This window comes from Sorex fumeus, unplaced genomic scaffold (genome assembly GCF_029834395.1).
Source record: "Sorex fumeus unplaced genomic scaffold, SorFum_2.1 ptg000044l, whole genome shotgun sequence".
In the NCBI taxonomy this organism is placed as follows: Eukaryota; Metazoa; Chordata; class Mammalia; order Eulipotyphla; family Soricidae; genus Sorex; species Sorex fumeus.
In genome coordinates, this window is record NW_026606101.1 from 2,231,994 (window position 1) to 2,259,876 (window position 27,883).

General features: G+C 63.2%; 2 protein-coding genes across 2 annotated transcripts in view; one reads left to right on the top strand and one right to left on the bottom strand.

Moving 5' to 3' along the window:
* Positions 1–40: 40 nt before the first annotated feature.
* On the top strand, positions 41–22,165 carry ADA (adenosine deaminase). Its single transcript, XM_056121919.1, has 12 exons — positions 41–85; positions 10,329–10,390; positions 14,830–14,952; positions 17,683–17,826; positions 18,266–18,381; positions 19,530–19,657; positions 20,275–20,346; positions 20,434–20,535; positions 20,700–20,764; positions 21,414–21,540; positions 21,709–21,808; positions 22,112–22,165. Exons 1-12 carry the CDS (start codon positions 53–55, stop codon positions 22,123–22,125), a joined length of 1,086 nt encoding a protein of 361 aa, XP_055977894.1. The 5' UTR covers positions 41–52; the 3' UTR covers positions 22,126–22,165.
* A 928-nt stretch (positions 22,166–23,093) lies between these two features.
* PKIG (cAMP-dependent protein kinase inhibitor gamma) overlaps positions 23,094–27,883 on the bottom strand; it is an 82,941-nt gene continuing 78,151 nt past the window's right edge. Inside the window, exons 3-4 of the mRNA XM_056122119.1 lie at positions 24,465–24,638; positions 23,094–23,220 (exon numbers count right to left, since the gene is read on the bottom strand). Coding sequence (XP_055978094.1) covers positions 23,135–23,220; positions 24,465–24,615 — 237 coding nt within the window. The 5' untranslated portion in view covers positions 24,616–24,638 and the 3' untranslated portion in view covers positions 23,094–23,134. The remainder of the gene's footprint in view (positions 23,221–24,464; positions 24,639–27,883) is intronic.

Below are 27,883 nucleotides of genomic sequence, written 5' to 3' on the forward strand. Positions count from 1 at the left end.
GAGCCCCCACGGACCTTCCGCGGACCGAGGCGCACCGGAACGCGCAGGCACCATGACCCAGACGCCCACCTTCAACCACCTCAAAGTGAGCCCGGGCGGGAGCCGGGGCGCCCGGGGGTGGGGGGGGCGGTCTGCTCCCCGCAGGGGGCCCCTGCTGGTGCGTCTCGTTGCTGCGCGGGCTCGGTCCTGCCTCCTGGGAGCTCTTGAATCCCCAGGTGCCCCTGGCTGGCCGCAGAATTGTGTTTCTTCACCTCCTCCCCGCCTTCCCGGGTCTCACTTCCACCATCCGGCGAATGGGCATCCCCGTCCCGGGTGCAGTGCAGCGCCGCGCCGCGCCGCGGGTCCGGGTCCGGGGTCTCAGCTGTGCGCGGGGCTGGGGGGCGGGAGGGCGTGTGACCCGGACACGTGCTTTCCCGACGCTTCCTGCCGAGCGAGACCGGCTTGACAGGGTCTGTTCGGTGAGTTTCGGGGCTCCCAGGAGCCCAGGTTCGTGCCTGGGCCCGCGGGGGGGACACGATGCGCAAAGGGTCCCCTCTTGGCCAGGCGCAGAGGAGGTGGGTGGTGCTCCCGCTTCAGGCTGTACCCATGCTCGGGACCAGATTCTCAGCCGCCAACCCTCGCCTCTCCTGCCTCCGGGTGTCCTGGGAATGAATGGTCAGAGAGGGTCCAGGTCCACTTGTGGGGGGTCCCCAGCTGAGATCTGCAGAGGTGGGAGGGGCAGGGGTGCTATTGGTGTCAGGAGGGTCTGCAGCCTGGGAGAAGGAAGGTGTGTGTGTGGGGGGGGGGTCAGTGTTCATTACCCCCCCGAGAAGCAGGTGTGACAGGCTTGTGACAAACAGGTAGCAGGGGTCACCTGAGTGAGCAGAGGGAAGGGGGGAGATCCCCTGCAGGGAAGGCTTGACCGCCCCCCCATATCAGCTGTTTCCTGCCCTAGGTGCAGGGTGAGGCATCACCCACTCCCCATCCCACACAGTCCCCTCACTCCACATGGCCTCTCAGTGGGGTTTTTTCAGACTTTTACTTGCTTTTCTTTCACTTTGGTTCCCTCTGCTTTTGGGACAGACAGAGATCCTGGGTGAAGTGTGTGTATGTGTGTGTGTGTGTGTGTGTGTGTATGTGTGTGTGGTGGGGGTCCACTGTGCAGCACTTTGGGAGGGCCCTGGTGCCGCCCGGGTTTTGGCCTTCCCCTGATCTCCCCTCTGATTTGAGCTGACAGGTCGCGTCCCCTCCCGGGGCCTCAGTTTCCATACCCAGAGAATGGGCCGCATCTGCTTATAAGGGGTTAGAAGATGATACCAAGATGCTTATATAAGACGATCTGGAGGGTAAAAGGTGATGCTTGAGGGGGACCCCAGAGGGTCACCACTTACGGGCGATGTCATTTGCTCTCGGCCGTCCCTCTGAGAGAGACGGTGCCTGAGCTGGACGGGGAAGCCTAGAGGTGAGAGACCCAGAGGCACTAACCAGGCCTGCTCCCCACACGCCCACAGCAGGCAACTGGTCCCTGTGGCTGGGCTTGTCAGGTGGAGTGTGCCAGATGCTGTTCTGTTGTTTTGTTGTGCTTTGGGGGACGGGGTGGGGGGTGCACACCAGTGTTGCTTGGGGCTATTCTCTGTCTGCCTGGGGCAAGGCAAGGCCCTTCAACCCTATGCTGTCCCTCCTGCCTGGACACTATTCTGAACACTTTGCCTGCAGTGACCCCTGCCAGGGATTCTCCAGGGGAGCGGGGCTTCCCATTTTACAGACGGAGAAACTGAGGCTCTGCGAGGTGGGCTTGCCTTCAAAACTCTACGTGGTCAGCCCACCTTCTGACCTGCCTCTGCAGAAGCCCCAGGGTTGGCAAGGCCACAGCCACCATGCGCCCATCTGGGACAGGCGCCACCCGGGGTCTGTCCAGCTTTAAGATGGCAGAGCTGGGGCACAGGCTCTTACCTTGCCTTGGCCGACCCTGGTTTGATCCTCGGCACTGTCCAAGCACAGAGCAAGAAGTAAGTCCTGGGTGTGGCCCTTGGGAGGGAAGGAGGGAGGGAGGGAAGAAGGGAGGAAGGGAGAGAGAAGGAAAAGAAGAGTAGGGAAAGGCGCTTTATTTTATTTTATTGATTTTATTTTTTTGCTTTTTGGGTCACACCCGGCTATGCACAGGGGCTACTCCTGGCTCATACACTCGGGAATTAATTCTGGCGGTGCTCGGGGGACCATATGGGATGCTGGGAATTGAACCTGAGTCGGCCGTGTGCAAGGCAAACACCCTCCCCGCTGTACTATAGCTCCAGACCCGGGAAAGGTGCTTTAGATTCTCTTTTTTTTTCTTTTTGGGTCACACTTGGCAATGCACAGGGGTCACTCCTGGCTCTGCACTCAGGAATCACCTCTGGCGGTGCCCAGGGGACCATATGGGATGCTGGGAATCGAACCCGGGTCAGCGGCGTGCAAGGCAAATGCTCTACCCACTGTGCTATTGTTCCAACCCCCGCTTTAGACCACGGTGGGGAGCACCCGGGGCAAGAGGTCTCGGTGGGGCCCGAGCTGACACAGTGTACAGGCCCCTGGTGTCGCTGGTGTGCAGGCCACACTTTGAGCAGCAGGTCCCCGGGCTGCCTGCAGGCCTGATGGTCTTTCCTGCCAGGGGATGGCCCTGTGGGCCCTGCAGGGTGGTAGCCTTATAGGCCGTCCCTATATGCCTCTGGTACGTCCCGGAACCTGGACTCTACCGGGGTGTTCCGTGTCACCGAGGACAGAAACAGCGTCCTGCTGACCCTGGAGTAACCCCAGCATCTGGGGGTCCCAGCCACCACCTGTGTCTTGTCATCGCCTCGTTTTCTGAACTGCTCTGTGAAGCAGATGTTTCCATCCTTGTTTGCCAACGAGGGAGCTAGGGATGGGTGCTGAGAGTCCCCCAGGCTGGGACGGCGGTTTCTGCGCTTGATGCAGAATCAGGGCTAAGTCTTCAGAATACCATTTTTTATTTTGTTTTGTTTTGCTTGCTTTTTGGGTCACACCTGGCGGTGCTCAGGAGTTCCTCCTGGCTCTGCACTCAGGAATCACTCCTGATGGTGCTCGGGGGTCCATATGGGATGCTGGGGATCAAACCCGGGTCAACCGTGCGCAAGGCAAACGCCCTCCCCGCTGTGCTATAGCTCCAGCCCCCAGAATACCATTTTATTTATTTATTTATTTATTTATTTTTGTGCTTTTTGGGTCACACCTGGCAATGCACAGGGGTCCCTCCTGGCTCTGCACTCAGGAATCACCCCTGGTGGTGCTCAGGGGACCCTAGGGGATGCCGGGAATCGAACCTGGGTCGGCCGCGTGCGAGGCAAACGCCCTCCCCGCTGTGCTATTGCTCCAGCCCCAGAATACCGTTTTAAAAGTTGTCTGTAGCAGGATTGAACCGAGGGCCTGGTGCATGCAAGGGCTAAGCCTTGCCACTGAGCCACACCCCGCTCAGAGTATTCTGTCCTCTTCTGCGCTGTCCTGGCTGCTTGGCGTGTCTTCTTTTGCTTTTTTTGTTTCGTATTTGGAGAAGGGGGCACACCCAGCCCTTCTTACTCCTGGCTCTCTGCTCAGGGGTCACGCCGGGTGGGCTTGGGAGACCAGATGCGGTGTTGGAGATCGAACTCGGGTCGGCTGCATGCAAGGCAAGCGCCTTACCGGCTGTACTGTTGCTCCGGCCCCAGCTTGGCGTGTCTTAGCTCCTGATCACCGCACCCTTCCCCCACTGCCCTGACCTCTGAAAACGCGGGGTCAGAGAAGGAACTTAGCAGAACCCCCCCCACTTCCCCCGGAAGAGCAGAGCTAGACTTGAAACGGAAGTAGATCCTCCTGACTGCTGGTTTACCAGTTGTACTTTGAAACCGTGTGTTCGGGGTGGGGGGCCGGGGGTGTTAGAATCTGGGGTGGCCTTGGGCTTCAGATATACTCGGACTGGACCCCCACCCTGCGCCCCTCCGCCTTTCCACTTAGCAGCGAACAAGGGGCTCGGGTGAACAATTCCCAGAACTCAGCTTCTGATGAGCTGCTGACCCCCTCCGGCCTCCGAGGGGGGCATGGATGATCTAATCTGCAGTTGAGGGGCGTGGGGGGGGCAGAAACACAGCTCCCCGGGGTCACGGGGTCACTCTGCACCCACAACCTCGTCCTCCCCCCTTATGTGGCCACCCGGGAGGGGGGTGAAGGAGATTCTGGGTTGGAGAGCTTCTTCTTCTTCTTCTTCTTTTTTTTTTTACTTTTTGTGTCACATTCGGCGATGCTCAGGGGTTACTCCTGGCCCTAAATTCAAGAATTACTCATGGCAATGCTCAGGAGAACCCTATGGGATGCTGGGAATCGAACCCAGGTCGGCCATGTGCAAGGCAAACGCCCTCCCCTCTGTGTTCTCGCTCCAGCCCCCTGGAGAGCTTCTTGTTGGAGAGAAGGAAGGCGGGAATTGTGGGGTCGGTGGGCTCACGGCCAAGCCCAGGAGAATGGCAGGGTCCACCAGGGCGGCAGGGGTGCGGGTGTCTCTGGGACAGGGAGAAACGTGTCTCCTGCCCACCAGACTGAGGGGGAGTCCCCAGACAGGGGAGGGCAGGACCAGGGCCTGGCTTTGCCTGGGACAGACCAGAGCCCAAAGGGCCAAACCTTCACTGGGCACAAGGGGAGGTTTCCCCTGGGGGTCCGAGGCCCTGGGTGGACAATTCCCTTTATTAACGCTGGGGCAAGGGAGAGACTCCCTCTGGGGTTCTGTGAGCCCAGAGGCAGGATGATAAGAAGGAGTCGAGGCCTCGGAGCTGGGGGGCTCCCTGGAGGAGGGTGCTTCTTCCCCTCGCTTTGCGGAGGGAGCCCGAGTCAGCCACTGCTCTTTGCCTCGTTTTCCCATCTGTAAAATGGGACTCAGGCTGAGCCCCTGTGAAACCCAGGTGCGGGGCGGCTGCTCTGGGCAGCTCTCCTGGACACGGGTTGGGGTGTGCTTTGGTTCGGATGCCCCCTGCAGTGCTCGGGAGGCTGCCCTGGTCCTGTGTGCGACGATGAGGACGGCCTGTGCTCTAGCTCCAGCCCCTCCCCACCCCGGGCCCCTTGGTGTGGTTTTTAATCATCTGCTTCGATTTTTTCCCTACCCCTGACTCAGCACTGATATGCGGGCAGGAGACAGGGAATGTGTCGGCGTCAGCTTTCTGACTCAGATACTCCTGCTCTGGGCCTGTCTGGGGACTCAGTCTTCTCACCTCTAAAATGGGCTTAACCGCAGAGGCGCGGGCTGTCCCCCGCCCCCCCCCCCCATGACTGGCCCCCTAGCGGAAGAACGTGCTTTCTGCAAAAACAAAAGAGTCCAGGATGGACAGGAGGCCCCGAGGACCAGGCCGCTCAGGAAGCTCCGTGTAGCACAACTGCTGGACCCAAGAGGGCTAAGCACAGAGGACTTCCTGGAGGAAGTGTGGCTAAGACAGTTTATCAGCTCCAGTTTATCAGCTCACTTGCCCTGCCTCCTGGCCCGGTTGCCAAAGCGCTGTGACCCCTGGCAGTGGCAGCACACGGCCGAGAGCAAGGCTAGGATGGGCAGGATGTTGGCCTGGCAGCGAGCGCCAGTGGTGGTTACGGCTGGTCTGCCTGGGTCCTCTGTCGGGGGTCCCAGCGGTGGCCGGGCAGCACAGCGCTGCTGTTTGTTTGGGGATGTGGGGGAGGGAGTCACGTGGTCACTCGTCCCTCCCCGCGGAACCTGATCTGGGCGTGCTGTGGGCAGCCGCTGGGAGTGGACAGGTCTGGGGGTGTCTGAGCAGGACCCCAGCCCAGGCAGCCCGGATGACTTGTCCCCCTCCTGAGAGCAAGGACTTGGCAGCCCACTACCCCCTCCCCGCCCCCTGACCCATGACCTCCAAGTGCCCAGTACCTGGTGGGAGCTGGGAGCTGTCAGTTGGTAACTGGGGGTGGGGGGTGGGGACTTCCTGTTCAGACCAGGGTGGGGGGTCCTTGCAGTGCTGACCCCCCAGCAGGCAAGAACGGGGCCAGGAGAGGGCCTGCACGGTCAGGAGGCCAGGCCGGCGGCGAGGGCCAGAAACCTGGGGTGGCCTGTGGCAACACTTGGCTCAGGAGTGGAGGGACTTGGGCTCCGGCCCGGCCCCTGTCGCTCAGACGGGGGTGGGAGGAGCAAGAGACCTGGCCCAACCGGAGGTGCTCGGGGCTGCCCTGGCTCCAGGGATGGGCGGGGGGACTCCTGGGGGCTGGGGGGCTCCAGCATGGGGTTCCCGCGTACAGAGCACGTGCCCTGGCCCACCGCCCTGTCTCCCCAGTCCCACGTCACAAGACTTCCGCTTGGGCCGGTTCTTTCCCTGCCTACACCGCGGGGTAAGTTGTGCCTTAGGGTTAAATGAGAGAGTCTTGGGGCTGGAGCGATTGCACAGCGGGGAGGGTGTTTGCCTTGCACGCGGCTGACCCGGGTTTGATTCCCAGCATCCCATAGGGTCCCCTGAGCACCGCCAGGAGTAATTCCTGAGTGCATGAGCCAGGAGGAACCTCTGTGCATCGCCGGGTGCCGGGTGTGACCCAAAAAGCAAAAAAATAAAAATGAGATAGTCTTGGGCCAGAGAAGCAACTCACTGGGCTGAGTGCTCACTTTGCATGTGGGAGTCCTGGGCTCAATCCCCAACACCGCATGGTCTCCTGAGCACCACCAAGAGGGGCACTGAGCCAAGAGTGGATCCCTGAGCACTGAGCTACATTAAAAAAAGAAAAAGAAGAACTGAATGAGCCTGTTTGATGGCAGCAGGGAGCACCGGTGGTGAATCTCTTGCTGTATTTCTTCCGGGTTGGGCCTGCGCCAAAGCAGGTTCTGCGTGTTTTGTGAGTCCAGTAACGGGGCCTGGCTCACACCCTGGGTTCACCTCTGTCTCTTTGGGTACTTCTCTGAGTCTCATTTTTTTTTTTTGTTTTGCTTTTTGGGTCACACCCGGCGATGCACAGGGGTTCTTCCTGCCTCATGCACTCAGGACTTACTCCCGGCAGTGCTCAGGGGATGATATGGGATGCTGGGAATCAAACCCGGGTCGGCCGTGTGCAAGGCAAACGCCCTACCCGCTGTGCTATCGCTCCAGTCCCCTGAGTTTCGGTTTTCTCTTCTGTGAAAGGGGATGACGTCCCTGCCATCCTCCAGGGAGGGAGGCAATAAGACAATCCGCTTAGATAATCCGGCACCTGGTCCCTAATAACGCGATGAGCCTCCCCTCCCCCTGCCTCCAGCTCCCCGCCTGCCTGGCAGCACCCTAGGGAGGCCTCTGGGGTGTGGTGTTGTCTCGGCTTCCCCCTGGTGAGCGCCCTCTGGGTCACAGCGCGGACCCCCGAAGCCCATCTGCTGCACGGGTGGGTGTCAGAGCAGCCTCCACAGATGTGACAGTCTTGCTTCCCGAGTCCCCTTGGCATCTGGCTTCTTCCTAGGGCCACCACCTGGGCCTCCCCGAAGCACCATCCTGGACACTGCCCTCTGCCCACTGGGCGGCCAGCTCCACCCTCGTCCCGGGCAGCCTCGGGAACTTTGCTGCAGTGTGACCTCAGCTGTGGCTCACACGAAGGCCAGTGAGACTCCGAGGTGACCAGCCTCATCCCGGTCCCCTGACACACACACGTCCCCGCACGCTGGGCCTGGGCATGGCCGCCCACGGGCTTTGCAGCTCCCCTGCCGGTCCCGCGCTGCCTTCCCTGATACCAGCTGACCTCCCGGCTCTGGGCCTCGGTGGACTGTGGGGGTCCGCACTGCCGCTGGTGGCGATCTGGCAAGAGCCGGTGAGGTGTCGAGGTCGTGGACAGCCCACACTTTTAGCTTATCTCCACATTCTGGTTTTTGAGGGGTTAGTTAGAAGTTACACCCAGAGGTACTCAGGGGCTACTCCTGCACAGTGCTCATTCCCGGAAGGGCCCTGGGGCTTGTGTGGGCACAGCAGGTGCTCCAGCCCCCCGGGCCCGTGTCCTTGATCTTGGGGTGGGCAGGCCTCGGCGCTGGAGTGGGCAGAGGGCTCCTTGCAGGGGCTTATCTGGCAGCCTCTGTGTGTGTGTGGCACCAGCTGAGCTCGGCCAGGGGTTGGCGGTGTCTGGGGGCCGGCGGTGTCTGGGGGGTCAGCTATGCCCACGGGCTGGCGGTGTCTACGGGTCGGCATTATCTTGCGGTTGGTGGTGTCCTGGGTCCGAGGCGCTGCCCTTCCCGCTGGCAAGACTCCCACCAGTGGGCAAGTGAAACCACGCCCGCCACCAGCTGTCTGGGGGCTGTGTCCAGCTCTGATTGCAAGGCACGGCCCCGGGAAGGGAAGGATAAGAGAACCAGTTCAGACTGGCACAGTCACCCCTTGGATGTCACATGGCTGGCGGCCACTTCCCTGGTCTGGAGGTTCCAGGAGCCAAGGTGGCACTGCCTAGCCCACCGGGTGGGCTCTGAGCTGGTCTCATCAGCTGGCTCTAGCTTGGATGTCCGTGTAGCTGGGAACTGTGCCGGTTGGGGGTGGCTCAGTCTGCCGCCCTTCCCCCGCAGAAGGCTGCTCACGTGGGGGTGCCTGGGATATCCCAGGACTTGCAGCCCCCCCCCCACCAACCCTCTTTCCTCCCCACCACCCAAGTTCCCAGAAGGCTTCCCATCCTGGTGGAATTTTCTGGATCTTCTCTAGCTGGGGACACATCTCCTGATGGCAGTGTCTCTCCCGCGGTCCCCAGACCTGGTTTTGGGGGACACTCACCTCGCACGTGTGTAGCCCCCCGAGTTCAGTCCTGGCACTGCGAGCTCCCCCAGCATCCCCGGGAGGGATCCCTGAGCACCAAGTCAGGAGTAACCCCTGAGCACTTCTGAATGTGGCCCTCCGCAAACAAAGCAAGAGGACCAGAGAGAGACCTTGCTCCACCCTTGGCCGACCCAGGTCCGATCCCCGGCATCCCATATGGTCCCCCAAGCACCGCCAGGAGTGATTCCTGAGTGCAGAGTCAGGAGTATCCCCTGAGCATCATGGGGTGTGGCCCAACACCCCACCAAAAAAAGAGAAGGAGAAAGAGCGAGTGACACCCCTGGCCGACAGGCAGCAGCTGGCCCCCTGAGCGGCGGTTAACTGTTGCCCCTCTCTTGTGAAATCGTCACTCTTGTTCTTGGGAGAGTCACTGGGTTTGTGTCCTGGTAGAGCAGAAAGAAGCAATTGTAGGGGCTGGAGCAATAGCACAGCAGGGAGGGCTTCCGCCTGGCACGCGGCCAACCCAGGTTCAGTCCCCGGCATCCCATAGGGTCCCCCGAGCACCGCCAGGAGTCATTCCTGAGTGCATGAGCCAGGAGTAACTCCTGAGCATCGCTGGGTATGACCCAAAAAAGGAAAAAAATTTCTGGGTTCCTGGATCCCAGTGTTGCCGTGGGTCCAGCACAAAGCTCATGGTTGCAAGAACGCCAGAGTCTAGAGTCCCAGGTCTAGAGTCCCAGGTCTCCAGAAAGTTCTGGGTTTCCCCGTCCGATAAGCTCTGCGTGAGAAGCTCCAGAATGGAGCCCCGTTTCCGGGGTGCCTCCGGCTGCCCTCCCTGGGAAGGCTGGGTTTTGTTCAGGGATTAGGCCGAGTGCAGGGTACAGGTTGGTGGCCCCTGGGAACACGACAGGCCTTGTTTGAGCTCACAGGCTTCAGAATAGCGCTCAGATTCGAATCCTGGTCCTGTCACTGCCCTGCCTTGGTTAAGAACGGGGCACTGGGCTGGGTCACCACTGCGCCACTTATATGTTGTGTGACTTTGTTTTTGTTTTGTGTTTTGAGGGAGGGAGGGGGCCACACAGGCAGTGCTCAGGGGTTACTTCTGGCTCAGCATCCAGGAATTACTCCTGGAGGTGGTCAGAGGAGCCTGTGGGGTGTTGGGGATTGGACGCAGGTCAGCCGCATGCAAGGCAATCACCCTGCCTGCTGTGCTGTCGCTCTAGCCTTCTGTGTGACTTTGGGTGCATTAGTGACCCTCTCTGTTTCTTTTTTTTTCTTTTTTTTTTTTTTGCTTTTTGGGTCACACCCGGCGATACACAGGGGTTACTCCTGGCTCTGCACTCAGGAGTTACTCCTGGCGGTGCTCAGGGGACCATATGGGATGCTGGGAATCGAACCTGGGTCGGCCGCGTGCAAGGCAAACGCCCTACCCGCTGTGCTATCTCCTCCAGCCCCTTAGTGACCCTCTCTGAACTGGCCACAGTCTCAGCCAGATGACCGGACCCACCTCAGAGAGGGCTGACCATGATGGCGTGTGTGAAGAGTGCAGAAGCATACATGGTGACCCCCACCGTGCCACCCTGGGGGGCTCTCATTCACTCATTCCTTCATTCATTCAGTCTCTCATGTGGGTTTATTCTCTTCCCACTGCAGGTGGAACTGCATGTCCACCTGGACGGCGCCATCAAGCCCGAGACCATTTTGTACTATGGCAAGTAAGTTCTGTTCTCCCCTGAGCGGGCGCAGCCTACTATCCTCCCCAGGGCGGCGGCTCCTTCCCGGGTCCCTGAGGGGTCAGGCCAGGCCCTGGGCAGTGGCATGGAGGCCTTGAATCTCAGCTCTCCACTGCACACCCACAGCCTGGACTTCTTGTCCCGGGGTGCCAGGGAGGGTGGTGGAACATCCCTCGGTGCCAAGGCGGGGGGACACAGGGACATGGGCATGACCAACGGCACAGCGGCCATTGGGGTGGACCTGGTCACTGTTGTCTGACTTGGCAGGTGCCACACCCATCACTGCTGGCCCTGTTTGCTGGCGGGGGGGAGAGACACCCTCACTTTGAGGGTGAGCTGAGCCCCTGCATGTGGAGTCAGGGCTGGGGTTAGGGTAGGGTGGGAGGGTCCTGTCCAGGGCGCTCGAGGTCACACAAGTAGCGAACAGGAGGAGGAACACAGCAGGGGTGCGGGACGCCCAGACTGTCCCTCTGCTCACGCATGGGTGCTGCCGGGCCGAGCCGAGGCCCCTACGGGCAGCGCCAGTCCCACGGGGACGGGGGTGGGGGGGTGACCCTGGGGCCAGCGCCTCCGGATTCAAACCCCCATGCTGTTCCCTCGCTGTGAGCTGGACGCCCGATCGCTGAGCATGAGAACGGGGCGTCCTTGGGACCCCAACACGCTCCCGTCATCGGCAGGAAGGGCGCGCCGCTCCTTGCCTGATTTTTCCCCCCCTGCATCTCATGAAGTAACACAAGACTGCAGCCCCGGTCTTGGGGAGCCCCTGGCAAGAGCTCCGAGTCCTTCTGTTCACGGGCAGCCGCGCTTGTCCTTGCTGTAGGGCCGGGGTGTGTCTCCCTCGCAGCCCCGTGGCTAGAGGATTCGGCCCAGAGACGCAGGGCGGGACGTCGGGAGCGGGGAATGACTGGGCGGCTCCTCGGCACAGTGCTCGCTTATCTCTGCCGTCCTTTGCCCGTGGAGGAGCCGCCAGCCATTACCGCGGCCCTAATGAGGCTAATGAGGCCCTAATGGGGCTGTCAGGGCCGGTTATGGGGGGGCCCGCGGGGGATCTAATCTGGGGCCCTCATCAGGGGGTCAGAGATCACTCATTAGTGGAGCGCGGCCAGGGCGGGGTGGGGAGAAAGGGAAAGGAGCTCCCAGCGGGCCCGTTTTCCATTTCCACGTCGCCTCCGAGTCTGGGGAGTGATTGGGGCGCCCCGGGGGGCCGCGGAGGTGGGTGCGGGTGCAGGTGGAGTTTGACCCCGGGGCAGGGAGCAGGGGAGAGGGAGCGTGTGGCAGGGACCCACGCCCCGCGGGTGGGGCCCCCCCGGAGGACCTCCCTGGTCACCGTCTCGCTCCCCCCGTCAGCCCGGACACTCCACCCTCTGGGGGCACCTCCGCTCTGCAGCCTCCTGCGTGGCCCCTTCCGGTCCCTCTCCAGAGTCTGACTGGACGCTCTCCCCTCACTGGCCTGAGCCACCAGCGCCCATCCCCTGCAGGGCCACCTGTCGGGTCGCCGGCTGTGCCCAGAGCAGAGGCACCGCTGACCGCCTGACCGGTCCCTGGATGCTTCTCCACCATGCTGAGCCCGGTCAGCACAGAGAGGGTGGGCCACTGGCCCTGGGTCACACAGTACATACAGGTGGGGATTCAGACCTCAGCGGTCTGGCACCGGGGTCTGCTCTGAGCCAAGATAAACAGCTCCCAGGTCCCCTGGGGACTCTACCAGAGAGACGTGTGTCACTGATGAGGACACAGCAGCATCAAAGGGACCGCTCCGCAGGGTGATAAGGCTGGCAGCGGGGTTGCAGACTCTGATCTCCAAAGTCCCCACTCACCAGCTGCCACCACGCCACGAGGAAGAGGCTGGGCAGCGCTGGGCACAGCTGTGGCAGAGGGACCGATGGGCTGGCGGGAGACTGAGCTTGGCCCAAGGGGCTGAGGGTGTCCAAGGGAGGCGGAGGCCCCGAGCCACAGGCCCTGCTGTGGGTCCCACGGGAGCTCGTCTGGGGGGTGAGGGGGTGAGGCTGCTCTTTTTTTTCCTTTTTGGGTCACACCAGCAGTGCTCAGGGGCTACTCCTGGCTCTGCACTTAGGAATTACTCCTGACGGTGCTCAGGGGACCGTATGGGATGCCGGGGACTCGAACCCGGGTCGGCCGCGTGCAAGGCAAATGCCCTCCCCGCTGTGCCATCGCTCCGGCCCCAAGGGGGTTGCTCTTTCTTCCCTCTCTGCCCCCCACTCTCTCGGGGCTCCCTGCTGCTTTGCAGAGAAGCCCCCAACTCCTGGGGACCCCCTTTGGGCCGTGCCCCCCACACCCTCCTCCTGCCCCCTCCCCCCGTCCATCCTCTGCCCAACTGGCACCTCCGAGAGGCGGCAAGAGGGAAGCTGGGGGCAGGAATGCGGGGCGGAGGTGGCTGGTGGGCAGGGAGCGGGAATTCATCCGTCTGTCCGTCCGTCTGGCCGCAGGAGGCCTCTGACTTGAACAGGAGAGTGCAGGGCACTCGTGTGGCACCAGGAGGGGGCTTGAGGTGGCCGGATGAGGGTCTGACTTGGTGGCCGCTGCTGTCCAGCACCCGGCCAGCTCCCTGGGAGTGGGGGGGGGGTTGCCCAGAGAAGGGGAACCAGAAGCTCCACCCGGGTCCTGGGCTGGACATGTGGCCGGAGGTGAGCTCACCCGGGCAGGAAGTGGTAGGGGTGAGTTGGGGCCTGGAGGGGAGAACCGCACCTGCCAGCACCCCGTTGGCATCCCGGAAGCCGTGCAGTGCCGCGACCGCCCACCCACTGCACTCCCCGCAGGCTCAAAGCCAGTTCCAGCTGGAATCGTCGCTGCAGGGGGGTGTGGAGGGCGGCACTGACCCTGGGAGCCAGGACCACCCTACCCAGGCGCCCCCCTCACACAGCGCAGATACCAGAGCAGGCAGCACCGAGGGGGGCCCTTGTGGTACCTGTGGACGCTGCTGAGTGGTCCTGGGGCCTGTGCTGGGGGAACTGTGTTCGACAGAGCAGCTGCTGAAGAGCCCCTGCACTGCGGGGTCAGACCCCCGCTGGCCGGCTCCCTCCTCTGCCCAGCCCTGCTCCGGGCGTGGACAGTCAGGGCTGGCACCAGCCCGGCTGCTGTCCTGTTCATCGCAGGGTGCTGCTTGCGGGACATCCTCTCACTCGTCCCCACGGCTGTCCTCCCTGCTGGTCCTCCCTGTGGCCACCCTCCCGACCCTCCTCCTCTCCTGGTGACCCTCCTGTCAGGTTCTTCTTGGCTTTGCACCTCAGAGCTCTCCCTGCTCATCTCCGGCCCTTTCTGGTGGAAGTCCTTCGAGAACGTCTGGTTTCCCTTGCCTGCCCTTTCCTCAAAAATGGGTGAGGGGCTGGAGCGATAGCACAGCAGGGAGGGCGTTTGCCTTGCACAAGGCTGACCCGGGTTCAAGTCCCAGCATCCCATACGGTCCCCCCGAGCACCGCCAGGAGTAATTCCTGAGTGCAGAGTCAGGAGTGACCCCTGAGCATCGCTGGGTGTGACCCCCAAAAAGGAAAATAAATAAATGAAATTTAAAAAAGTAAAGTAAAGTAAAGGCCCTGCCGTTGATCATCGATTTGCTCGAGCGGGCCCAGTAACGTCTCCATTGGAGACTTTGTTGTTACTGTGTCTGGCATATCGAATACTCTCGGTAGCTTGCTGGGCTCTCCGAGAGGGGCGGAGGAATCGAACTCGGGTCGGCCATGTTGGCCGCTTGTAAGGCGAACGCCCTACCCGCTGTGCTATCGCTCCAGCCCGAAATTTAAAAAAAAAAATTTTAAATGATGGGTTGCAGCGATAGCACAGCACAGGTAGGGCATTTGCCTTGCACGCGGCTGACCCGGGTTCAAGTCCCAGCATCCCATAGGGTCCCCCGAGCACCGCCAGGAGTCAACTCCTGAGTGCAGAGCCAGGAGTAGCCCCTATGCAATGCCGGGTGTGACCCAAAAAAGAAAAATAATAAAGGGAGGGTGAACTGAGGTGGGGGGGAATGAGCGTGAGTCGGGGCTGCCCCTGGCAGGGCAACAGGAGCTGGAGGAGAAGCAGGGCTGCGGCTGCCCCAGAGCCACTACAGTCTGGGCTGCCCTGGCCCCCGGGCACTGCCACAGCAATGACTGTCCTGCAGCGCCCCAGGACCCCGACAGCTGACCGGGGGCCAGCGAGCCCCACCCGCTCCTAGGATAGGAGCAAGTGACTAGCTGGCACCTTCTGGGGTGGGGGTGGGGGGAAGGTGGGTGTTTGAGGGAGCAAGCAAATATCCCACTGCCCCACCCCCAGCCCCTGAGACCCACTGGGGTCGGAGTGCTGGAAGATCCACCTGGTTCTGGCTGGGAGACCATCCCCCTCCCAGGCCCTGGTTTCAGGGAGTCCCAGCTGGAGGCTGGGGCTGCAGGGACCGCCCGTCACCCACCTTCCGCTCTGTCCTCCAGGAAGAGGGGCATCCCCCTTCCCGCTGACACCGTCGATGGGCTGAAGGCTGCCATCGGCATGGACCACCCGCTCAGCCTCCCGGGCTTCCTGCAGAAATTCGACCTCTACATGCCCGCCATCGCGTGAGTGCCCCGCAGGGTGGGGACCCTCCTGCCAACCCGCGTCCCTCTGGGCTGGGCTGGGGCGCCCTACTAGAAGCACAGAGGGTGGAGTGAGCTCCTTCCACCACCAGGGGGCGGTATGGATGGCCAGGTTCGGCGGGGCAGACCACGTCCTCGTCCTCGGTGTCCCCTCTCTTGGTCTCACTGCCCGCAACGGCGCTTCCGCCCCCCCCCCCCCACGTGCCTGCACCGTCTCTGCCCACTGGGCTGTGCTCTCAGGACGCTCTGGGGTCCTCCTGGGCAGCACGCAGCCAGCCGAGGCCCAGGGCACGAAGAAGCTTGTGCGGGGCCGTGCAGCGGGCCAGGGGCAGCGCAGGGTCACGCCCTGTGTCCCCTCCGGGTTCCTGGTGCACTGGCACGCCAGCGGCAGCTCACAGCGGTTGGTGCTGCAGACACTCACAGAAGGGAGGAGGCAATCCAGGGAGGCTGCCTGGAGGACATGTCCGTGGGTGCTGGATTGCTGGAGGAGCAGTGATGGGCTGGGGGGGGGGGGGTGGCAAGTGGGTAAATGGACTCGGGAGGGGCCAGGTTCTGGGAAGACGGGCACAACACTGCTGGGTCCTTGCCGGAAGTTCCAGTGCTGGGCCTGAGAGTCCGCTGGCCTGTCCGTGCCCAAGTGAGGGTGCCCCGGGACCCCGTGCCCCTCCCAGAGCCGCTGCAGTGTGGGCAGCCCCAGCCCACGGGCCCAGGTGCCTCGCCCACACCCCAAGGTGGCTTCCTGCTTCCTGCCTGTTGGAGGGGCCTGGTCTCCCTCAGGGCTGCCCACGCTGGCCGCCACTCAGGGTCACAGGGGCGCCACCTCCCCCCTTACCCCCTCTGGCCACTGGTGCTCCCCCAGGTCTCCCCTGGCACCTTAGACAACGTGCTCCCACCTCGGGGTGCAGTTCCCTCTCCACTGCCACAGTTCCCCGCAGCCCCACACCGCCCTCTGGTGGTGGAAGGAGCTCACTACTTCGCTCCCCACCTCGCTCCCCACCCTGCTCCTCACCTCCTGGTTCTGCCCCGCTACAGGGGCTGGAGACATCCGGGGGCAAATGCCACGTTTCGGTGCGCGGATACACCGCAAAGCCATCAGGCTAGTGAATGCAGAGCCTCTCGCCTGGGTTCCAGAGAGTGTGTGTGCATGTGTGCGTGTGCACGTGTGCGTGCGTGTGTGTGCATGTGAGTTTGCGTGTGTGTGCATGTGTGCACATGTGAGTGCGTGCACGTGCCGTGTGTGCATGTGTTCGTGTGTGTGCATGTGAGTTTGCGTGTGTGCAGAACAGGAGGCGTACAGATACAGCAGTCAGAGTGCCAGAACTCTCCTGGCCTCACTGAGACCCCGTCACCCTGCGGCCCGGCCCCCCAGCTGCCTTGGAGGGTCCATGTGACCTGGCCGGCTGATTCCACGCCATGCTCCGGCGCCCATGTGCCGCCCTGCTGTGGCCCGCGGCAGGGCCCTCTACCTCCGTGTCCCGGTCCCCTGAACTGTGCCGGCTGAGGTGCCGGCTGTGTGAGGCTCTGTGAGCAGGGAGAGAGAGCCCCTCTCTCCGGAGTGTTGGTTTTGCTTGTTTCATCAGCTGCCCGGAGGCAGAGAGGCTGGATCCCCGGCCCAGCGGTGTTTCAACTCTCATTTATTCACTTGCTTTGGTCTGGGCCGTACCTGGCAGTACCGCGGGAGTAGACGTGTGGACGGGGCTCCGGAGCCCGTGTTTCAGCCCATGGAGCCGCTTCTCTGGTCCTATTCTGACTCTGGAGGCATTTTCATACTCCCCCCGCCCCTGCCCTGAGAAGCAGGACCACCTCCCCGGCGGAGCACTGCACTTGATTGTGGTGTGGTGTGGGGCACTCACACAGCCACCCCGGGGACCCCAAAGGCCTGGGGGAGGTGGGGCGTGGAGCAAGAGCAAAGCGGGGAGGGCGCTTACCTTGCACATGCCTGACCTGGGTTCGATTCCTGACACCCCATATGGCCCCTTAAGTCCGGCCAGGAATGTTCTCTAAGTGCAGGGCCAGGAGTAAGTCCTGAGCACCTCTGGGTGTGGCCCAAAACCAGAAAAAGAAAAAAAAATTTTTTAAAAGCCAGAAGCACATGGGCAGTGCCGAGTGTCCAGCCGATCACCAGCCTTGGAGTCACCTCCAGGCCTTTTCATGACATATCACCCCTGTCGGTCTTTGTCGGAGCTGCCACTATGCCCTGGGCTCTGTCCACTGCTGAGGGGTCAGAGTTGAGACAAGATCATGGAGAGGGGTAGAGGGTGGCCATGCTGTGTCCTGATAAGGTGATCCAGGAGGACGTCTCGGAGGAGGCGAGATGGGAACTGCATCCAAGCAGCGAAGAGGAGGATTTGGGCCATGAGCACAGCTCAGGGAGCCACATGGGACAAAGGCCCTGACCTCTGACATGCTGGTGGTGTGGCTGGAACGGGGAGTGGCTGGGGGAGGCAGGGATGGATGTGCTTCCCCCCCCCCCACACACACACACACATACACCAGGTGCTGTGGGGATTGGGTTTGGATCTCGGGGAGGGAACTGCATTTATAAAGATGGCGGAGGGGAGGGGACACTCACAGGGCCTTTCCGTGCCTCTTGGTGCCCAGTAAGAGAACGAGGGGTCAGGGGCCAGACGTGGGTTTGCTCTGCCCCAGTTTGGCTGCACCCTCGCCCCGCGTACCCGGAAGGGCCGCCCTAAGCCTCGTCCCCTTCCCCAGGGGCTCCCGGGAGGCCATCAAGAGGGTCGCCTACGAGTTTGTGGAGATGAAGGCCAAGGAGCGCGTGGCCTATGTGGAGGTGCGCTACAGCCCACACCTGCTGGCCAACTCCAAAGTGAAGCCGCTGCCCTGGAACCAGCAGGAGTGAGTGGGCCGAGGGGCCGGGCTGGGCTGGGCTGACCATCGGGGCACAGAGGGGCCGGAAGCTGGGGGCCCAGAGCAGGGCCGGGGCGGGGGGCTGTGGCGCCACTGGGGGCGTCTGTCCTTCCAGGACAGGGCCTTGTCCGTGTGCCCCCCCACCTCGCCCGGCCCCCCAGTTCCCGCTGGGCGTGTGCAGCCCAGCACTGGGCCGTCTCGTTCCTGCTCGAAGCCGTGCCCAGAGTGGGTCTGGCCGTGGCGGCTGCTGGCTGGCCCTACCCGGGGTTCCCACACGGTGCCCGATGCACAGCGACACGGCGGGCAGGGGGACGCGGGGGACAGACCCTGGCCAGGCGCAGAGGAGGGGCCGGGGCGGGGCTGGGCGGGTCTGCGCCTCCCCCCTCCCCCGCCTCGCCTCCAGCCGCCTGCCTCCCTCTCCCCACAGAGGGGACCTCACCCCGGACGAGGTGGTGCACCTCGTGTGTCAGGGCCTGCAGGAGGGCGAGCGGGACTTCGGGGTGAAGGTGCGTTCCATCCTCTGCTGCATGCGCCACCAGCCTGGTGAGTGAGCGTGGGGTGCGGCCTCCTCCGGGCGCCCCGTGGCCCCTGGGGCCTCCTTCTCAGGCTCCCCTGCACCCGGTGACCCCTGGGGCCTCCTTCCTGGGCTCCCCTGCACCGTTTTCCCTGGGGCCTCCTTCCCGGATGCGCCCCGGCCCCGCAAAGTCCAGCAGCCAGTCCTCCCTGAGGCTCCCAGGCCAAAGGGTTCTGGGCAGACTCAGAACCTCTGGCCAGACTTTCCTCCCTGGAGGCCGGGCGAGAGCCAGCGCCCGACTGGACGGCGCGGCCAGGCCTGACTTCCAGAGCCCGGAGGACCGTGTGTGCCAGGCACTGAGTGGACCCCCGGGCCGGAGCCCCTCCACCTCTGAACCTCACACACGTCCTCAGCTCACGCCACGTCTGAGCCTATATAGCACCAGGGCTGGTCCCGAGCCCCCCTCTGAGGGGACTTGCGTGTCCCGTCTTTGGGCTGTCGGGGAGCTGGTTACTCCTGACAGACGAGGAAACTGAGGCAGGAGGTTGGGGTGGGGGAGGCCTCTTGCCCTTCAGTCAGGGAGGCACAGAGCCCAGACCCGAGCTCAAGGCCCCTCTGGCTCTGGCGCCCGGGGTAGCGCGTTGTCTTTATTGTTCTGTTAATATTCTTGAGGTTAGAGATAAATTGTTTGGGGCTACGCGGTTTGTCCAGACACTTCGGAGGTTGTGTCAGTAACTCCAACAGAGGTTGGAGTTACTGCAGAGGGGCAGGGCCTTTGCCTCGCACGTGGCCGGCCTGGGTTGGATCCCGGAGCCCTACCAGAAGTGACCCCTAGGCTCAGAGCCAAGAGTAAACACTGAGCACTGCTGGGTGTGGCCCCCAAATCGAAGAATAGCAGCAGCAGCAGCAGCAGCAGCAGCAGCAGAAAAGACACTTTAGAAAAAATAGAATCAGAGGGGGGCAAAAAAAAAAAAAAAAAACACCAACCTTTTGGGGAGCGAGGGTGCCCCTGGAGGGAAGGGCAGGTACTGCAGTCTGTGTGGTCAGGCCCGGCAGGGTACCAGGGCTTGCTTGACCCACCCACCGTCCTGCGCTGGTGTGTGTGTGTGTGGGGGGGGGGGGGCGGGGGGGGGCGGGGGTACCCTCCCGATGCTGACAGGGTGGGGTCTCCCCGCAGACTGGTCCGAGGAGGTGGTGGAGCTGTGTAAGAAGTACAAGTCGGAGAATGTGGTGGGCATCGACCTGGCTGGAGATGAGACCATCGAGGGCAGCAGCCTCTTCCCAGGACACGTGAAGGCCTATGAGGTGCGGCCTGGCAGGGGCTGAGGCGCTGGGACTGAGCTCCCGGGGGCTTGGGAGGGGAATGATAAAGCCCCCCCCCCCCCCACCCCGGTGCTGGCCGCAGGCTGCGTGCCCCCTGCTGGGGGTACAGCTGACCTGTACCAATCACGCCTGGCATAGGTGACCGCCAAAGAGCTGCTCCAGAGGGCAGGGACTAGGCCCTGCGAGCACATGCTGGCCAGGGCGAGGCCCCGGGCTCGAGTGTGTGTGTGTGTGTGTGTGTGTGTGTCGGAGGGGTGACCCAGCTGTCCCCTCACTGCTGGGCTGAGTGTCGCAGGGAGAGATCCCCCCCCACTTCCGGGCCTCCCAGAAGAGCTTCCCCCCCACCCCCCGCCCCAACTGTCACTGTCACTGTCCTCTTGTTGTTCATCGAGTTCTCGAGCGGGCCCAGTAACATCTCCATCGTGACACTTTGTGGTCACTGTGTTGGGCATATCGAATCCGACACGGGGAGCTTGCCAGGCTTTGCCGTGCGAGCGAGATACTCTCGGTATAGCTTGCCGGGTCTGAACCTGTCAGACTCCCTGCCTGGGAGCCGTGGGCTGCCGCGACCTGGGCCCAGCTGTCCTCTGTCCCTCCAGGAGGCCAAGAACAGTAACGTGCACCGCACTGTCCACGCCGGCGAGGTGGGCGCAGCACAGGTGGTGAAAGAGGTGAGTGGCTGGGCCGGGGCTGGGCCACCCCCCTCCCGCCCTCTCCCGCCCCCTCACCTCCCCGTCGGGCGGGGCTGCCCCCCACAGGCTGTGGATGACCTGCATGCGGAGCGGGTGGGCCACGGCTACCACACCCTGGAGGACGAGGCCCTGTACCAGCGGCTGCTGAAGGCGAACATGCACTTTGAGGTGGGGAGCTGGGCGGGGCGGGGCGGGGGGGGGGGCTGGGTTAGGGCCCAGCACTGCGTGTCTCGAGTGAGGGCCCTTGGGTGCGCCCCCCCCACACACACACACACACGGTGCCCCTGGCGAGGGGTCCAACCCGCGTGCCAGCCGCACCCCCGCTCTTCCAGGTGTGCCCCTGGTCCAGCTACCTCACCAGCGCCTGGAAGCCCGAAACGGAGCACGCGGTGGTTCGGTGAGGCTCGACGCCCCGCGGCCCCGCGCTCACCGCCTGGACGTGTGCCGGCATGGGGGCCGTCACCCAGGGGGGCACAGGGCAGCCTGGGCTAGGCCCCCGCCAGACTCCAGGCTCTACGTCCCTCCCTCCCGGAGGGTCTGTCCTGCTGGGGAGGCGACCCCAGGACCCGTGTGCCCTGGTGCTGGCAAGGACTGCTGTCCACCGCCTGCCTTGTGGGGCCGGGAGAGAGGGACAGGGAGGGTCCGACGGCGTCAGAGGACAGTGGAGAGAGACACTGGGACTTGGCACCAGGGGCGGGAGGCCGGGCGGGCCAGGCAGATGCTCCCGGGACCCTGGACAGGGGCTTGGGGGCTTGGGGGGAGAGCCGGGAGCGAGGGACGGGCTGGCTCAGGCCTGCCAGCAGCGTCCAGAACCCGGGGATGTGTGTGCAGGCGCCATAGCCAATTCTTCCCGGCGGTGACTCTGGGCGACAAGACCCCTGTGGGTGGCAGAAGGGGGTACGGCCTCCACGGCCCCCGCACCCCAGCCCCATCTGGCTCTTTCCGGTGCCCTCTGCCTCTGCCCCTGGGGAGCTGGGCAGGACCCCCCGCCCTGCGGTCAGGGGGTGCAGATGGGCACAGGCGGCCTCCCCTGTCCCCGCCCCCAGGTTCCAGAAGGACGGGGCCAACTACTCCCTCAACACCGACGACCCGCTCATCTTCAAGTCCACCCTGGAGACGGACTACAACATGGTTGGAAAGATGGGCTTCAGCCAGCAGGAGTTCCAGAGGCTGGTGAGCGGCCGCAGCCTCGGGGGATGGGGCAGGTGCTGGGGGGGAGGCTCAGGGCCGGCCCTGTCCCCGCAGAGGGCCCCCGTGGCCCGGGACGGGGCCTCTCTAGGTCGCCGGGGCGTTCTGCCCTGTTCCCCGGATCCACGTTCTCGGTGCTCTGGGCCCTTCCAGAACCTCAGAGCGGCCGAGTCCAGCTTCCTCAACGACGCCGAGAAGGCGGAGCTGCTGGAACTGCTGCGCAAGGACTACGGGCTGCCCCCGCCAGCATCAGGTAGGGCCCGACACGCTGCCCCAACCCCCACCCCCAGGGAGGGTGTGAGGAGCCCCGCCCTGATCACCGGCCAGGGCCTGTGATATTCCTGACACCCTTCAAAGGGCAGGGCCTGTCTGGAGCCCCATCTGTGTGTGTGTGTGTGTGTGTGTGTGTGTGTGTAGTGGGGGGGGGGGTTGTCATCTCCACGGCTGCCCTCAGGGCCTCCCTCTGCTCCACCCCATCATGCTGGGTTGTGTGTGTGTGGGGGGGGGCGGTGCTCATGTGGCCTGGCAGCTGCCTCATCTCTGCCCTGGGCCGCAGGGCCGCGCCCCTGAGGACACCACGGCCATGTCGCCTCGCTGAGCCCCGGCCCCGCCCTGTGGATGGCGCCCCCGCACTCCACACATGGGCCAGAGACCCTGGCCGGGAAGACACGGACGCCTGGGGCCAGCGCTCTCGTCCCCACATGGCACCTGTGATTCTGGGCCGGCCGGGGCGGGGGTCGGGCTGCCCTCTGAGGATCATCCTGAGAATCGGTGCTCAATAAATGAAACTGCAGGGACTGGCCGGGCGGCATCCACTGCTCCTGCTGAGTGAGTCACAGGGCTTCCCATCCAGTGCCCAGTTGGGGGGCACAGGGCCCCTCTGGGAGGGGGGATGCTGTCTGTGCTCACGCTCCCTGGACCGGACCCTTAGCCGTGCCCGATGAGATGAGATCAGGACAGACCCTCCTTGGGTCTCACAACGCTGGAACGGGGGCGGGACCCTCCCCCGGAAAGCAGCCTGGCGGTCACACAGATCACCCGTGTTTATTTCCCGGCCCTGGCGTCAGCCCGGGCGGGGTGGAGCGGGCAGGTCTGGGCACACAGTCCTATGGCCGCGGGGCAGCGGGCAGCTGAGTGGACAGCCACTTCCGAAAGGGACGGCCGGTCGGCTGGCTCCCCATGCCAGGGAAAGGCTTGGCGTTTTTAAAAAGTTGCAAAGTGTGTTTTAAAAATGGGGTGAGAAGGTCTTGGCCCCGGGAGGCTGGCGTTGGAGGGGGGGGTCAGAGCTGGGACTCGGACCCTGCCCAGGTGCCCACGGCAGGCACGTTCTTGGGGGGTGGCGGCTTTGCCCTGGTGGGCAGGGCCCGGCCCCTGCGTCCCGGCATCCGGTACGAGTGACATCGCTGGCAGGGGGGTGTCCGAGGTGTGGCCGGCCTGGTCGGGTTGGTGCGGGCAGAGGTCTTCCCCGGCAGCCTCGGGGCCGCTGTCTTCCTGGCCCGGAACATGGGGCTCAGCGCGGGCACCCCTCCCTCGGCGGGGGTCAGTGCGTCTCTCTTCCGGCCTCTGGGTAGGGCCGGGCTCAGGAAGAACTGCTGGTCCCGTCGTCACTGCTCTTGGGCGGGGTGTCGGCCGCTTTCCCAGGGCTGTTGTCCTCCGCCTGTCCCTCTGCAGGGGGAAAGGAGGGTCCGAGGTGAGCGCCGGGGGTGGGGCCGGGATGGGACGGGTTGGTTCAAAGGAGGTGAGGCTGTGGCTGCCTTGGGCCAGGGGTCCACCTGCCTGGGGCCGGCTGGGGCTGGAGGGACGAGGGGTCCAGGGTTCCAGGGGACCCGCACTGCCTTGGGGCCTTGCTTGCCAGCTATTGGGGTGCTCCCTAGGACCGATGCCTGGTCCTCCTGCAGGCCCTCCCCACCCCTCCTTCCCCGAAGCCTGACAGACTAGATGATGCTTTAGGCCAACTGCCCAGCGAGCCAGAACATTCTCGGAGGCGGTGGTCCCTCAGTCTCTGCTCTGCTGACCCTGGCTGGCTAGGGGGGCCTCGGGATGGGCCTCCTGCTGCCGGTAGGGACGGACACCACAGCGCCACGAGCTCACCCAGGTGGCTGCGTGTCTGTGCACGTGTTCCCTCCGTCATCACAGGCGCAGAGACACGGGGGTCCTTGGCCCAGAGGCTCCCGGGAAGGGGCAGCCAACACACGGCAGGGCACACAGGGCCTCAGAAGCCCTGCGGCGTGTAAAGGCCCGGTGGCAGCTCCCGCCTGCTCTGGGCCCTCCCGAGTGACTCCTGACGCCCCGAGGACCCCCCACTTGGGTGAGGAGGGGGGCAGGGCCTGTCCCTGGGCCGAGGAGGGACCCTCAGACGCCCGGAGCCACAGGCGGGGCCCGTCGGTGGACAGCGGCCACCGCACCTGTTGCATGCCAGATACGGGGAGGCCCCGAGACAGCAGCTCGAGGTGGGCACTGTGCTTGGGGCAGGACCGACACGGGGCCGGGTCAGAGGCCCCAAAGTGGATAGCAGCACCCCAGGGGCCGCAGGAACGGGGCGGGGGCAGCAGCAGCCGCTCAGTTAAGGAAGGCGGGCTTCCGGGGGCCCCAAGGCACCGCTTCCTGCTGGGGGCACGGGAGGCCTGAGGCTGGCAAGAGCAGGGCTGGAGGAAACCCTGGGCGCCTGCCTGGAAGAGTGCGGCCTCAGCAGGGACAGCAGCTCAAGCAGGCCACACTGACCCAGGCACCCGCTTCCCTGGGCCTGTCCGTCCAGCTAGAAAGACGTGCCCCCACATCATCTCTGCTGCAGGGCCTGGCCCCCGCGGCCTCGTGCGGTCACTCAGGGGAGCAGGTGGGTCCCTCTGAAGGGCGCTCAGTGGGGACAGTCGGGGTGGAGAGGGGTGGGGCGGGGGCAGGGCGGGCCTGACCTGCGCCCTCGAGGGCCAGCTCGCCCATGTCTCCGGCCAGCTTCCTCACGCTCACGGCCTCCGAGTCCCCCTGGATGTCCGGGACTGCGTTCCGCCGGCCGGTGCGGTCGCAGGAGATGAAGTCGGAGTAGGAGGACTCGACCTCCATCATGCGGCTCTCATCGCCCTGCAGGCCTGCGGGGACAGGGCCAGGGTGCGTGAGGCGGGCGGGCCTGTGACGCCACAGGGACCGGACCGGACCAGACGGTGCTCTGGCCCGGAGGAGGAGACCCAGCAGAAGGCGCTCGTGAAGAAGCGCAAGGAAGAAAGCGCCCGACAGCAACCGAGGCACCCGCGGGACTCAGGCCACAGCGGGCCTTGTGGGGGGGAAGGGAGGGGCAGGTCAGCGGGGCGCCTGGGCACATTTTTTTTCTTTTTGGGTCACACCCAGTGATGCACAGGGGCTACTCCTGGCTCATGCACTCAGGAATCACTCCTGGCAGTGCTCGGGGGACCATATGGGATGCTGGGAATCGAACCCGGGTCGGCCGCGTGCAAGGCAAACGCCTTCCCCGCTGTGCCATCGCTCCAGCTCTGCCTAGGCTCTTCTTGGCGAGGGTTCTGGGGTCTGGAGGGGCTCCTGCAGAGGTTCTGGCTCGAGGCAGAGATAAGGGTGACTGACTTGCTAGGCCCAGCGCAGGACTTGGGGTGTGTGGGGCGAGGGGGGAGCCCCAGAGGGGGCTGCCCAGGCAGGCGGAGGAGGAGCACAGAGAAGGGGGGTGGGGGGCGGAGTCCTGGGAAGGCGGCTGCCCTGCTGCCCCCAAACAGTCCCTGGGGCCCCAGTGGGGGCGTCCCGGGTGTCAGCAGGGGAGGGAGCACCGCTGGGTCTGGCTGGCCGTGCCCCTGAGCCTCCCAAGGGGAGGGAGAGAGGGCGGGGGGCAGGGTGGCGGCTCACAGCTCTGCTGGAGGGTAACAGCCCCCCCCCGAGAGAACCCCATGCTGGAGTATCCTTTGGAACATTCCAGAACCTGGTTTATGGGGTTACAACCCCATCGGGGGTCATGGAATGACATGGAGGTCTTCTCAATCAAATAAAAGTCTTTTCAGTGGATGTTTGCTGTGCCCGCCTTTTATGTCGCGCTATACCTGGATTCGTGTGGAAGTTTCTCAGGTGAAGAGGGCCGTGGGCATAGAAGCCGGAGCCCTACTTGAAGCCTGACATCGGGGACCCACAGACCTACGAGGGGTGGGGCTGGGGGCAGGGGGACGTGGGAAGCCCCCGCGAGACCCACCCGGGCAGGTGTCATGCTCGCTACGGTGGGAGGCAGGCAGATTCCTGTCCTGGGCCCTCCCCCAGACGATGCCCCCGACAGGGGCCGGAGAGACAGGACAGGGGCTGAGGCTGACCCCCGCATGGTCTGACCCACAATCAGGGCGCTGCATGGAGCTGAGAGCCAGCAGGGGGCGCCTCTGAGCAGCCTGAGCGGTGCTCGGGGCCTCCCCCCACAAAACATGTCCCCAGAAGGCTAGGCATGACGTGAGTTAGATCTCGTATTCAGGTAAAAAACGTACCTCAGAAATACAGACATCTGAGACGACGACCAAAAAAATCCTATGCCAATAAATTGGAAAACTCAAGACGCTCTGATTTCAAACTTTAGGTTATGAAGCTATAATAACTGGAACTACGGGTACTGCTGGTTTTTTTTTCATTTTTTTTCATTTCATCATCCTGTTATTCGTCGATTGCCTCGAGCAGGCCCCAGTAACGTCTCTTTCATCCTAGCCCTGAAATTATATTCAAGGCTATTTAGGAGAATGAGACCCATCATTGTTACTGGTATTTGGCATATTTGGTATGCTGCGGGGAGTTTGCCAGACTCTGCCCTGTGGGCAGGCTACAAGTTTGTTCAAAGTAGGAATGAGATAATAAGATGTCATAAAAAGATGTCCTGATAAGACATCTTGGCTGTTGATGGGATTACATGGAGCCAGGGGGCCAGGTGGTGGGTGTGACCCCCGCCTATTGGGATTTGGAGGATCTGGGTGGAAGATGCTCGACTCCAGTCCGAGTAGGCTTGGAGATCTCGGCCCCAGAACCCGCTGGTACTGCTGGTACTGACATTTAAATTCAAAACAAAACAAAACACCACCAGAGATCAATGGAGCCGACTAGAGTCCAGAAATAACCCCACACATGCACAGTCGACTTGTGACAAAGCCAAGAATAAACGGGGAAAGAACAACTTCGGGAATATGTGAGGTAGGGAAAACTGAACCGTGATCATAAAACGTCCACTCAAAACGGATCCAAGACTTGTACAAAAGGCCTAGTACCACACAGCTCCACTGAGAAAGTCAGTGGTCGCCTTACTCTGGGCGATGATTTTTTTCACATCTGACTCCCAAAGTTAAAGGCAGTAGCAACCACCAACACCCACCCGGGGTTATCACACTAATGAGCTTCTGCAAACAGCAGGATGAAAAGGTGGCCGGCTAGCCTGGAGGGTGGGGGGTGGGGTGGGGGGGATACCTGCAGGCCGTGATGAACACGGGCTAACATCCTGAAGAGATCAAGAACTCACGCGACTAGTGAGTGGAAATCTCCAGAAGCGGGTAAGAAAATGGGAGGGCTGAGAGGTGGCAGCTGGCCGGCACGCACGTGAAACAATGCCAGCATCACGCGTCCTCTGGGAAAGCGCAGCAAAGCCACTAGGCATCTGCACGTTCAGAGGGCGGGTAGCAAAAAAAGACAGGCGGCAAGCACGAGGGGCGCAGGCAGGGGGCGCCGTGGAGCCGGGTGACAGGCGCGAACCTCTCTGTCTGCAGACCTCCCGGGAGAGCGGGCAGGGACCTCCAGGAATGCAAGCTTGACTATAGACGTCCCGCAACCCCACTAACTTGAAACAATCCCGGGATGTCGACCGGCCCAGCCTTCCTGGGAAACAATACGGACATTGATCAAAAAAAAAAAAATCTAAGGGGCTGGAGCAATAGCACAGCGGGGAGGGCGTTTGCCTTGCACGCGGCTGACCCAGGTTCGATTCCCAGCATCCCATATGGTCTCCCGAGCACTGTCAGGAGTGATTCCTGAGTGCAGAGCCAGGAGTGACACCTGAGCATCACCGGGTGTGACCCAAAAAGAAAAAAAAAATGTAACAGTCGAGATCGCACGTCCTTCTCTCCTGGAAGGGAGCATAATATGACGCCTGCCAATGCCACTGGACCACTGGACTCCGTGCAGGCTGTTTCACTCGGGGTGCCCTGGAGGGGGGGTGGGTGAGGGCCCTCCCTGCCCCCAAGGGTCCCAGCTCCAGCAGCCAAAGACCTCCAGAACGCAACTGCCATGGTGTTCAAGGCCACTCTCCAACATGATCAGGCCGAGCCTCTTCCATGAGTGAACCCGTCCTTGGACAGTTCACAGGACACACCCTACCCCT